This window comes from Mastacembelus armatus, chromosome 14 (genome assembly GCF_900324485.2).
Source record: "Mastacembelus armatus chromosome 14, fMasArm1.2, whole genome shotgun sequence".
Lineage (NCBI taxonomy): Eukaryota > Metazoa > Chordata > Actinopteri > Synbranchiformes > Mastacembelidae > Mastacembelus > Mastacembelus armatus.
In genome coordinates this window covers 7,149,248-7,161,644 of record NC_046646.1, presented here as the reverse complement: position 1 = coordinate 7,161,644, position 12,397 = coordinate 7,149,248, and the positions used below count along the sequence as shown (strand labels likewise).

At 41.6% G+C, this 12,397-nt stretch overlaps 1 protein-coding gene across 3 annotated transcripts in view; it reads left to right on the top strand.

Annotated features, from left to right (window-relative positions):
• specc1 (sperm antigen with calponin homology and coiled-coil domains 1) overlaps positions 1-12,397 on the top strand; it is a 64,539-nt gene that overhangs the window by 22,861 nt on the left and 29,281 nt on the right. For all 3 annotated transcript variants that reach the window (XM_026327950.2, XM_026327951.1, XM_026327948.2), the window contains exons 4-6: positions 8,291-9,846; positions 11,244-11,451; positions 11,996-12,069. In XM_026327950.2, coding sequence (XP_026183735.1) covers positions 8,291-9,846; positions 11,244-11,451; positions 11,996-12,069 — 1,838 coding nt within the window. The remainder of the gene's footprint in view (positions 1-8,290; positions 9,847-11,243; positions 11,452-11,995; positions 12,070-12,397) is intronic.

The window sequence follows — 12,397 nt, the reverse complement described above, 5'->3', positions numbered from 1 at the left end:
CAATTAAGTTTTTGGTAGTTTAGCCTCTATTCCACCCAGGCAGTGAAACTGCTTTAGCTGAGGTTCGACAGACTTTGGGCTTGGAAAGTAATGGAACAACTCTGTTGCTCAAAGTGGGGAAAGAAACGTGGGAACAGGAGGAACTCGTTCAGATTTGATTGATGATGTTATCTCAGAAGTGGCAGGCTAAGGAGTTAGCTTTCTGCTGCAGTGATAAGGGGGTTGTTATCAGCATCAAACTATACTGATGGCTACTACGCTGCATTTCCTGTCTGCCCACTGACTCACCAGGAGAGCAGCCAAGAGCAGAGCATGTGGCCAATGTGTTGTCAACTGTTCATGAACTGTCAGTAAAATGTAGTCCAGTAACTGTAGGTCTATTTTCAGGGCTACAACCCAGTCATTCATACCCATTTTGGGTCCAGGGTTAAAGAGAAAGCATGTTTGGGTAGTGAGATAAAATAGATTGTTGCACTTTCACACAGTCAGAAATGGGATATTTCACACACTAGTGGTTTCTCTAGAAGTGTGATTGGGATGCTTGTAGCTAACTGTAATGTTCAAGGGTGTTGCCAAAAAAGCTGTGGGTTTTTTTTTTTGAAAGTACAGTAGGTAATCCCATTAATTTATGAGTTGGCAGGTTGTCATTGGAACAACATTGTAATAACATTGATCTTTCTATTCACACATACCTGCAGCACTAAATTATTTTAATGAATGTTATTGTTGGTTATGTGTTATTTTACAGTACATATATATAGCTCATAATTTACTTCATGTGTTTACTTTCATGCCTGGATACATTTGTTTGGCTTGTTTTGTAAAGCCCCTGCACAGCCATGCCCCAACAACACAGGTGCTTTTCCTCATTCTGCCAGATTAGAGCTTTTCCCAGGGCTGCATGGGTGTGTACACTGTACAGACTGTCTTTGACATATCCCGGACATATCCTCTGTTAGTTTTGTTCCATGTGTTGGGGCGTGACGACTAATGCCTTTATCATTTTAATTGGTACAAGGAGTTTGGTGGCCTCGTGACATTCCCATCATAGCTTTGCCCATCATTAATCTGATCATCCAGGATGTGTGAAGGACCATAAAAAGGTTGTATTTGCTTGCTTGCCTAATTAAGTGCCAGTTCAGTTTCCACTAGACAACAGTGTCTGTGCAAGCTAAGTCAGGAAACCATGTTTTCATGTTGTGCTTAAGTAGTATTAAGTTCCACATGTCTTCTGAGTGGTGCACCCCAGTGTTTAAGCAATTCTCCTCCTTAAATGATTTCAACTTTGGCTGCTTCTCAGAGATGTGCCAAAATCTTTATTCCTTTGACTGGAGGAGCACAGATTCATTGTACATGGCTTTTATACAGCACAGACAGCAACAAACTAAAGAGTAGTGAAATGTGTAGATTACTGTGCCATCCCAGCAACATATGAGAGCAAATTGATGTTGAGCAGGGATTCAAAATGAGGAAGCAAGACTGTCCAACTTCTGATAGCTGGGACACTGTGAGGAAGTTAGATCAGTCATATTTTCCATGCCACTTGGTACAGTAAACACACCAGCAGTGCTTTGTGTTTGCAGAGGGAGGTGTGTGCTGTTTAAATGTCCTGTTTGTGTAACTACAGACTAAAACCTGGACATCGATGTTGGGTCATGGCCTCTGTATGTCCTTCATCCTTGAGGTGATAAAAGTGACTAAATTTATGGTATAGATCAAACAATGGGTGGCCCGTGATTGCCTGCACAACGCATAATCAACCTTGGCCTGATGTTTTTTGCATCTGTTATCAGCTTAGGGGAAGGGAATCTTTTCATGGATATTGGTTCTAACTGGCTGTTACTCAGCTATGTTTTGGCACTGAGAGCAACGGCCCAAAGAAACATCATACCAGTATCACCTCCTGAGAATAAAGTGTTGGCCTGGTGATAAGGTAATGTTTCTTAGAACTGAGAAAGTAACTGAGAAAGTGGCACCATGACATTCATTAATACATCCTTGTGAAAAGATGGTGCTAGAAGCTGGATGACAGAGGGCAGTCTGTCTAATGGATAGGGAGTCAGACTTGTAACCCAAAAGTTGCGGGTTCGAGTCTCTCGACCAGTCACAGGGAATTGTCGGTGGGGCGGATTGGATAGCCTTCCCCCCCACCCCAAAACTGCTCCCCGGGCACACCCACCGTTTTGTGTGTGTGCATTTCGGGTGGGTTAAAAGCAGAGCATTACTATACTTGACAAAGAATAGTCACTTTCACTTCACTTGAAGTGAGGTGGCCTGAGATTTGGGGCTTTTTGTCCTTTTGCCAACTCTTCTCGTATTTGCAGCTTTATCTTTCCAGAGTATAAAGCTAGGATGGAAGGAATCTAAGCAATACTCCTTATAACCTGTTACTTATCACATATGCTGATCTTATTAATGTGCACTGATGGAAAATGTCACATTATTCCTTTAGTGAGTCCTACATTAAACTGCTCTATTTGGAGCATAAAGAAGAAATCCTGACACTCACTTGCCTGGGTCATGGCCTGTGCCTTTGGATATCTGTGGATATTGACTCCATAAATATTGTCAAACAGACTGGATCAACATAAGGACACTGTGTTAAAAGTCTTAGCATGCAGGCCAGTTAAAATGATTCAATCAAAATGATTAAAAGAGCCAAAGAACTGAAGCCAAGTGGCCCTCTGTGGCTTGCCAGCTCTCATGCTGCACTTTCATGTCGTGCTGCAGAGGAAGCACAGAGCTTTTTGCTTTTCAGGCTATAACAAGCAGCTCACTTTAAACACACAGTGAAGTCTTGCATACTGTAGGTCTTTTATTTTTAAGGCTGAATGAAAGGTTTGTGAAAGGTCTCCTCATTTGTCAGCATAATTGATTAACATGCCACCTGCTGTCAAGAGAATCACAGCAGTACTTCAAACTACAATTTATGAATTGTACTGCACACCTGCCAAAAGGGAAAGTTGGGTATTTGTTATTATTCAGAAGACTTGAGATACAGTAAATAAGTAATCCTTTGCTTTTAATTTCAGTCCAATAATGATCTTTGTATTTTATAAGTCAACATTAAAAACTGCAATTAAAACGCATGTCAATGCTTAATTTTCTGTAGTTTTTCTCACAGTCTTGTTGGACTCACCACAACCAAAATATTTGCTTTTTTATTTTCTTTTGTGATATTGAGAAATCCCAAGAGAAGTATCACCTCAGTTATTGAGCATATTTGCCCTTCTCCTCTTCATCTCAGCCACTTAAATCAGCAACAAATCACCTGACTCTCATTGCTGAATTACCTCAACAAAAATATGTTCACATTTTGTTAACAGAAACCTAACTTTTAGGATTTTAATTTTTATTGTTTGATGAACATATCCAAACAGCAGACAGCCATTCAAATCCTCTTTGTGGTCAGACCCTAAACTCAGTTTTCAGGTGCTTTCTGTCAGTGGCCTTCAGTAAAAGTCTGAAGCATTTATTAATTTGGTTTACATAGCTGATGGTCGACAATTGAGAGTGTCTTATTGCAGTATTGCGTATTTTCAGTGGGACATTGGACTGTTGGGATGCAGTTCACAGTACCATGTGGGCTAATCTCTGCTCAGTCACTGTGGCAGTCATGGAGCCTCAGTTCTGTCCTTTCCAATAAAAGGAAAGGAATGCATGCAAGTCCCAGGGATTGGCGCCTGTTGACCTTCTGCATGCCGTGTCAGTTGGACAACAGGAAGGCCAGAAAGACAAAGTGGATTTTCTGTCTCTCCTTTCCACTTCCACCTAACTAAAAAACTGCATACCACATTTCCTGGAACCCAGAAGGGAAGACAGAGGACTGGCAAAGAGAAATTCCCATCCAGCACTTGTCTGTGATGGTGTTGATGTCTGTGCGTCATTTCAGACACCAGTTTACTGACACTTTCTGACCACCTGCAGCCCTTTGTTCAATATGACCCCTCACCCATGATCCTCCTGTTGTGTAAATTAAAGACTTTGTGCACTTTGTCTACAATACACTCTGTCCCCTCATGGCTGGCTGGCAGGCTGTCTGCAGTTAACTGACTGGTACTGGACTGTGTCCAGCCACATGGCTCCTGCTGTGATTTAAAAGCTTATCTTCATTAGTAAGAAAAAAGCGAGCACAACAATCAGGGAGCTGACTTCCCATGAAATAAGCGAATGCCTTTGGATTACTGGAAGTCAGTCTGTGTTATTTATTTAGATAATTAGCAAATGTAAACATTGCCCTCATTTCATAAACTGAGTCTCTTCACCTGAGTCTATTATGTTTGGTTATGTTTGTTTGCTTTTGTGGATACTGTGTAACTGGTAAATGTGACTTTATTTTAAAAATCTACTTTAATCCATATATATCAATAACCCTTCTTATTTGAGAAGGTGCAGTAAAACATTTCCTATGACACTGACCATTTCATTGGTAATGATGATCCCTGCTATCAATAAGAGACCCCTCTCAGACTAGATGAGGATTTATTCCTTCTCAGAGGAGGAAAGCTGTTTGACTGCCCATTCTACTCCTTTTCACAGATTTAGTACTTCCCAGAGGTAGATATAGTGTACAGCAAATAGCTGAGCTGGCCTACAAGGAAGATAACACTAAATTAAGACCGCTCTAGCCCGTAAGTCTTCAGTGTTTTAGTTTTGATGTACATGTCCACACCCATAGTTCATGCGAGTTTCTGTAAAGACCGTAAACACTTACACACTCTATAGGTAAATGATACTGATCATCAGTGAAGTTTCCAAACGCCCTCCACAAATTTACTACTAAAGAAATTTGTGTTGGGATATTTGACATACACTCCATTATCTTTCCCTTTCTTTACAATGTTTTCACATCCACAAATATTTCAATGTAGTGTTTCGTATGATTAAGTGGATAAAGTTAGAGAAAAGATTTCTGCATAGTCACAGTGGACAGTATGGTGAGTTCACAAAAATGTTGTTTGCATGCATGGAGTTTGCATGTTCCACTCGTAGGTGGATAGAGTTTCTCCAGGTACTCCAGCTTCCTCCCACAGTGTAAAGATGTGCAGATTAGGTTCATTGTTGTCTGTAGGTGTGAATGTGCTGTAAGTGCAAGTGTTGGTCTGTCTCTGTGTGTCAGCCTTGTGATAGACTGATGATCTGTCCAGGGTGTACCCCTCAGCTGCATCCTCAAGGGTATGTCAGTGTAGTTAAGGAATGAATGTGTATTGCAGTTTGTTGTTATTCGTTAACCCCACATTTAGATGCATCTTCTGTTGTTTTTATTCAAGAAAAAAAGCTAAGCAAGCAATGTAATTTTCAACTGTGCACTGCTACAAAATGCACTCACCCACATTCTCTCCTGGAGGTTTTCTTTTTTTTTTTTTTACAGGCAGTCACTGAGCAGCTCTGCCAGAAAAAAATGGGCACAAGTATCTCTTTTATGGGCATCACAATTTAGGTGTGTGAATAAGGGAAAATCGTATCTATCTTCAGTCCACCCTCATTGTTCATTTGAGATTGTTCAAAATACTTTTTCACTAGTTTTTCAAATGTTGTTTGTCCTTCTTTTATTTTATTCTGCTTTGTTAATTTTTTTTATGTTGCCTTACTTTTTGTGGGGTTGGGAGGTTGCATTGATGGCGCAGACTGCCCCTCTAATTGAATAGTGTCAGTGGTGTACTGGTATCTTCCTGCTGTCTTTAGTGTCTTTAGCGTCATTTTCCATAGAATCTAGACGCACATCTTTCTCCCTGGCACAGGCTTGCCTTTCTTTGTGCACTGTGTCTGTCAAAGCAGTGGGTACTTGATGATGTGAAAATGCTGTAGCTGTCTTAGAAACATGTTGTCTAACCGTGGTGGTGTTTTTATCTCCAGGAGACACACTGATACAGTGTCAGATGTATCAAAAACACTGTTGTTATGGTCAGATGTTTATAGGCAACATCAGGCCAACTGTGGAATTGGTTATAATTTTTCTTTATTGGGCTATGTCACTTAATCCATCAGTCAGTAGAGTCGTTGTGTTTTAAAAATGCTCAACTTCCTTAAGAAAGTGTAGCCTGTTCTGCACCTGTACTTGTACTTCCAACATGCATTTGGCTGACACACATGGAAAATACAAGTGGTTTTGGATGAAAGAAATTGGATGAACTGTATCCAAACTCTGTTTTCAGAGCCAGTCTTATTACAAGGCTTTGGTATCCTTTAGAGACTATATGACACTCTATTCTAATGGCTCTTTAGGACTCTGCAATCTTGTATGTGCTGGCTCCTGCCATCTAAACTGGTGTCATCTCTCTGTGCACATTCAGCAGCTGTGGTGATGTCATGGTTAAAGAGGTGGGCGATCTAAAGACAAGTGAGTTCATGTGCTCCATCTGGGTTTTATTCACTAAGAGCAAAAGGAAAACTGAGTCTGAAAAAACAGCAAAGGAAAAGACTGTCCCACAGTCCCACTCCTGGCATCATCCTGGGCTGACCTTAATCACATCGAACTTCTATCTCTCTCATTTTTTTTTTTTTTTTTTTTAACAAGAACCTATAGTCCATAATGGATGTATGACAAGTGGCTATAAAACAGGAATGACCTGTTAGATGTTTCTTCTGTCTGGGTGATGCTTCTTGCAGTATGTAGTATATAGTCATTTATAGCACACAGTTCTGATTTGGTGTAAACATCTTCTATGTGACAGTACATAATTTAGGAATGCATGCTGTCCTCATTCTGTCACTGATGGATTCACCTTCTGTGAAATGCAGAGAAAAATTAGGATTTTTAGTGGATTTTTGTGAAGTGCAGGCCTGGTCAGTAGCAAATTCATGATTGGGGTGAAGTGCTATGTTTGTGAATTTAAACAGCATCATTTTATTCTAAGCAGGTTATAGTTCTTTTTTTAAAATAACAGTAATATTCAGAGCTAATGAGGCTGAGGGTCATTCTGCCATTCTGTCTCTTTACAGACCCTGATTCACCTTTGTGTCTGAACCTTTATGCTTTTGTTATCATTATACAGTTGAACCCTTCAATTAGATTTCAATCTTTATATTTGTATTTTTACATTTATACCAATAGTGTGTCTTTACTGAAAGCACCTAATTTTCTCAACCATGGCTGCACACTCTGGGAATTTTAAACAACTTTGTATCCCAGAAATTGTGCCAATGTTGGCAGCTCCTGCCACGGTCATCAGTTTATTCTGTAAGAGGATAGTCTGTGCAAAGTGCCTATCAGTGGACGAGTACTTAAAGAACCCACAGGGGTATTGGATTTCCATTTCAAACTAGGTCATTTGTTTGTGGAATGTGTGTGTGTGCATGAACACTCAGGGTGATGCACAGTCTATCTCCTCATACAGGCTGTCTGTTTAGCCTCTGCTCTGTGGGTTTGATGATGATGTATGCATGTAAGTGACACAGAGCTGTCTTTATGCTCTGCTTAAGCTGCTTTGTGCCCAAATGCTCCACGTGCACAGGGACGACCTTGTCATCCTTTGAAACAAGCGACCCCCTTGTGTCAGCTTTGCTCTTTGCTGATGATCTGAAAACAAACAACAAAATGTTTTCAGGCAAAACCCAGCGCGCACACCAGGCATCTTTAAATACTCATCATATTTGAGAGGGGTCTGGAAAAAACTCGTGCCAGTGGCCCACGCTGATGCCTTTTCAAATGCTACAATTAAGCTCTGCTACAGCAATGAATGACAACAGGCACCAACATACAAACCATGCCGGTCAGATGCTCTGTTGTCTAAACAGAGAACAATATATGAAAAGGGTACATTGACCAGCAGCATGAAAATGCTGAATAATACAAACATGTGAATGTGACACACTGTCTGTTCAGTTATTGTCACTACAGGCTGTTAACAAATTTGTGGTCTCAGCATGGCATTAGTCTGCCTGCTGTTGTATTAAGAAAAGTTTTATCTTTGAAACTTGAGTTGATAATTTTCTGACCAAGATTATGTTTGTTAATTTAATAAACAGAATTGCATACTTTACTTACTTTATAATTAACATATTATGACTTATGAAGTATGTAATATCATATGGTTTTGCAAATAGTACACTAATATTTGCTTTTTTATGCAACGTCATAGTTTGTCATTTAAAAAGCCTTTGTGATTCATTAACCTGGAGTCAGTCTGCAAAAAAGGCACTTGTTGGTGGCTAGTTAGCTGAAATAATGAAATGGGTGAAAAACCTAAACTAACATTACATTTCTATAATTCATAGAGCTCCATCAGCTGCACTGAGAATGGACTAAATTCTGATTTGATTACTTAAATATTTGTTTTCTGTGTTACAGGTGCACAGGCAACCAAGAAGTCTGGTATCCCTGGTCCTAAAGAAATCCCTTCTGCCATAACAAGAGATCGCATTTCTCCAAGGTTCAATCTGCGGAGTGCTTCCACTAAGAGGATGGTTTCTAGTGCGAGCACTTCCAGCCTGACCACCTTGACAAAGCAGACGCGTAGTACAACCAAGTCCCGGGGAGATGCAGAAGGCCATGAAAAAGGTCTTCTGGAGTCTCAGGTACAGGAGCTGCTAGCTGAGGCCAAGTCTAAGGACTTAGTAATCAGCAATCTCAGAATGGAGTTGCAACGCTGTAAGGGTAAAACCTCTTCCTCTGTACCCCCACCTAACTCACACCATGAGCCTGCTGCAGATCAAGAACAGGGACAAGTGGCAGAGGCCCTTGTGCTGGTTGGGGAGCTGAGGGAGAAGAACGGCAAGTTTCAGAGAGAGCTGGCAGCCCTGAGGGAAGAGAACCAAGTGCTCAAGGAAAAGCTACTTTGCTTGGAGGCTTCTCCTTTGTCAAGTACAAATACCTGCGTCCCCCCTAAGCCTTGGATGAATGGCTTACCCTCAGACTCCAACTCCTCAGCTCCACAAGAGGACAGTCTCCCTTCTTCTACCAGCCCAATCAAAACTTCTCTCTCTTCCAGCTCTGACATCACCAAAGGCTCACCATCACCTGACTCCTCCGAGTTTGAGAAGATACCATCACGCTCAGAATCAGTGAGCAGTGTTGTCAGTGGTGAAGCCATTGCAGCTAGGACAATAACCATGGCAGTGGGGCATGATGTGTCACTTCAGAGTCTAACAGAAAAGATCCACAAGATGGAGGAGAGCCACCACAGCACAGCAGAGGAGCTGCAGGCAACTCTGCAGGAGTTGGCTGATCAGCAGCAAGTAGTGCAGGAACTGACGGCTGAGAATGAGCGTCTGGCAGAGGAGAAGCGCCTTCTGCAGACGTCACTTCAACAGCAGAGAGAGCGTCTGGAGGTGCTGGCCCAAAAGAATGAGACACTCGTTGCCAGAATTCAGGAGCAAACTCAAGCTCAAGCCCAGAGGGAGGAAGAACTTGGTAGCCAAGGGCCGCGGCTTGCCGAGCTTGAGCAGAGGTACACTGAGCTGGTGGAGAGCTCTCGCTTTGAACGGGAGAAACTGGTGGACATCCAGCAGCAACTGACAGGCAGCCTACGGGCTCTGGAGGAGGAGCACCAGAAGGCCCAAGGTCAGGTATGCTGCTTCAGAGAGGAGGTGGACAAGCTGCAGACCCAGCTGGACAGGGAGCAAGAAGTTGGAGGTCAGGCAGCACAAGTCGCAAAGGAACAGAAGTCGACAGCAGACTGTCTCAGACTGGAAAACAGTAGGCTGAAGGCACAGGTGGACATTGAGAGACAAAAGGTGGGTGAGCTGAAGGCTTTGCAGAGTGCCAGTGACAGCACGGAGTTGCAGAACCTGCTGAAGACAGCCCACACTGAGAGAGACAGGCTGGAGGTGGAGCTGACAGAGCTGAGGCAGGAGCTGCTTCAGGCCCAGGCTGAGACTGAACATGTGCGAGCCACAATGTCCAAGGTAGGAGGAATCCAAGGTTACAACTCAGTTTCTATGTTTTTCTTTGTAAGAAAAACTTGCATATGTGAATTGAGTCAAAATACCACAGAAAGCTTTCATGTCATTATCACATATGACCTGTAATAATTATTGATCTGCTATTAATGCTAATGAATGTTACGAGGTGAGTCAAGTGTCAGTGAAATGGACATCTTCGTAATTCCTGGCTCAGTCACTCCCTGTTGAAAGAACAAGAGGGGCATCTCCCACGATGGCTTGAATGTCTGCATTAGACAGAGTTTACAGCTTACAGGCTGGTATTGGTTATCTTTCTGCACCACCACTGCACATGAACTCATGTTCACTCAAATTGTTTTCTTATGTTTTTCAGTAGTCACTTGGGTTTTCCCCTTAAACACCACAAACACTACAGAGACTGAAGAAGTATGGTTTTGGATCACTTTGATTATCGTTGCTCCAAAGTAAGGCGGGTCACCATTAGCTTAGCGATGTTGTCATTGTTGGACTATAGCTGTGGTGCCAACAGAAGCGTGCTCCACCAGTGTGTGGCCCTATGAGTCACTCCTGCCACATGGGTGTGAGGGTGAGGCCACTCCATAACTTCACTCACAAACATCTGAACTTATTAGAGCCACATGGTGTCAGTTGAAAAGTGCCCTGCATAACTAGATCACTTACCTTATTTTAGTGCGGTTTATTATGCGCACAAGATCTGCTTTGCTGTGTCATCTCTCAGGAAAACAGCGCTCATCATGGTACACTGACTTCAGCTTCAATAGTTGGAGCAAAGTCAGGCCTAATCCAGGCTGAAGTATTATTTCCATGAGTCACAGTCACTTTGCATGACACCATAGGATTGCCAAATGGTCATTTACAGACAGTGTAAATGATAATGCGTGGACTTGTTTATGCACATTTACCCTTATTTGTATTTGCTTTCCCTCATAATTAAAAACCAGGACTTGAAAAGTCTAAATTAAATGGCAGATGTGGAATCAAGGGAGAAAAATCAATCAACATTACAAATCATGTAGTGTGTTAAGGTCAATTGTAAATTGCTACAGTTGCATTTTGCTTTTTGATAGTAATTAAAAACCAATTTTCTTTTCATCAGATCAATCTAATATACCATGAGATAACTGAGCCTCCTTTTTTCCCCTCACTTACTGATGCTCAAAAATGTATGTATAAAAGCATCATTAAGATTAAATGGAAACACTTCACAACAAACATGACTGGAAGATATTGTAAATTGCCCTGTCTTGAACCAAAGGTGACTTGAGTGTATCCACCTAATCAGAATAGTGACAGCCAGTAATGAATTTACAATGAAACAGTGCATCTTTCATGTCTGCACTAAACCCTCCATAATGTCACAAATGTGCACTGATACACAGGTGGAGGCCAAATGCCAGCAGGTTCAAGAGCGGGCCGAGAGGAAGGAGCAGGAGCTCAGCAGCCGGGTGACTGCCCTGGAGGATGCTGGGATTCAGGCCGACAACCAGGTGAAGGAGCTGAAGGAAACCATCTTTGAACTGGAGGACCAGGTGGAGCAGCAGAGGGCTGTGAACTGCCACACCAACCAAGCCGTCCTGGACATGGAGAGTATGTTTCGTTTTGTTGTCATTCAGTTTTCTGTGGCTCTGAGGAGTCTTGACCCTGCAGTCTTGAATAAACTCTAGAAGGAATAATCAGCCAGTTCTTATTTAGATAAATGGAGGGGCACAATATTAGAGACACCTTCAGACTGATCATGATGTTTAGTCAATCCCTCTTTAAAGCATTCTAACAAAAACTGAATTGTATAACCTTTGTAAAGGTCAAATTTAATGCAGAGTGAAGCTTGTTGTACCATGTAACTATTCTTATGAACTGCAAAATATGACACATCTTCTAGCTTCACTGAAATTGGCAAATGTTGTATGAATGGGAATGGGCACTTACAGTAACATTGCAATTCCACAGGCCATTACACAGATCGGATTGGCTTGTAATTTTAATAAGAAACCCTTTTAGAAAGATCTGATATGGTCCAGAAATAATTGCTACTTTTATATTAGCCATTATGGTATACAATAAACTATTTTAATTTGTAAAATTCTATAATGCAGAGGTTGGGGGAGCAGATCTCAAAATTCTGTCATTACAGATCTTGTCAAAAAGCTGGACGAACAAAAAGCTGAAGTAGAGCGACAACTGAAAGTCTTGAGTAGACAGCTGAAGGTAAGAAAGCTTCAAACAGAACCACAAAGCTGCTTTATAACATCTGCGATGATGTGATTTATATTGTTTAATCAGTAAATTACAGCAGTTTGGAGATCATTGGTTCAAGATACAGACAAAATAAATAAAACTAAGTGATTCAGTTTACTTTAAATATAGAATAAACTTTTTAGAAGTTCAAACCAAGGACATCCTGCTAACACGTCACACTGTGACATCCTGAGAGCAGGTCTACCTTCGTCAAACATTGTCAAGCATTAAGTCTCCCCTTCTCTGTTCAATAAATAATAAAAGAATATTTGCTGTAGAAATGATTTGCCTCAAAGCT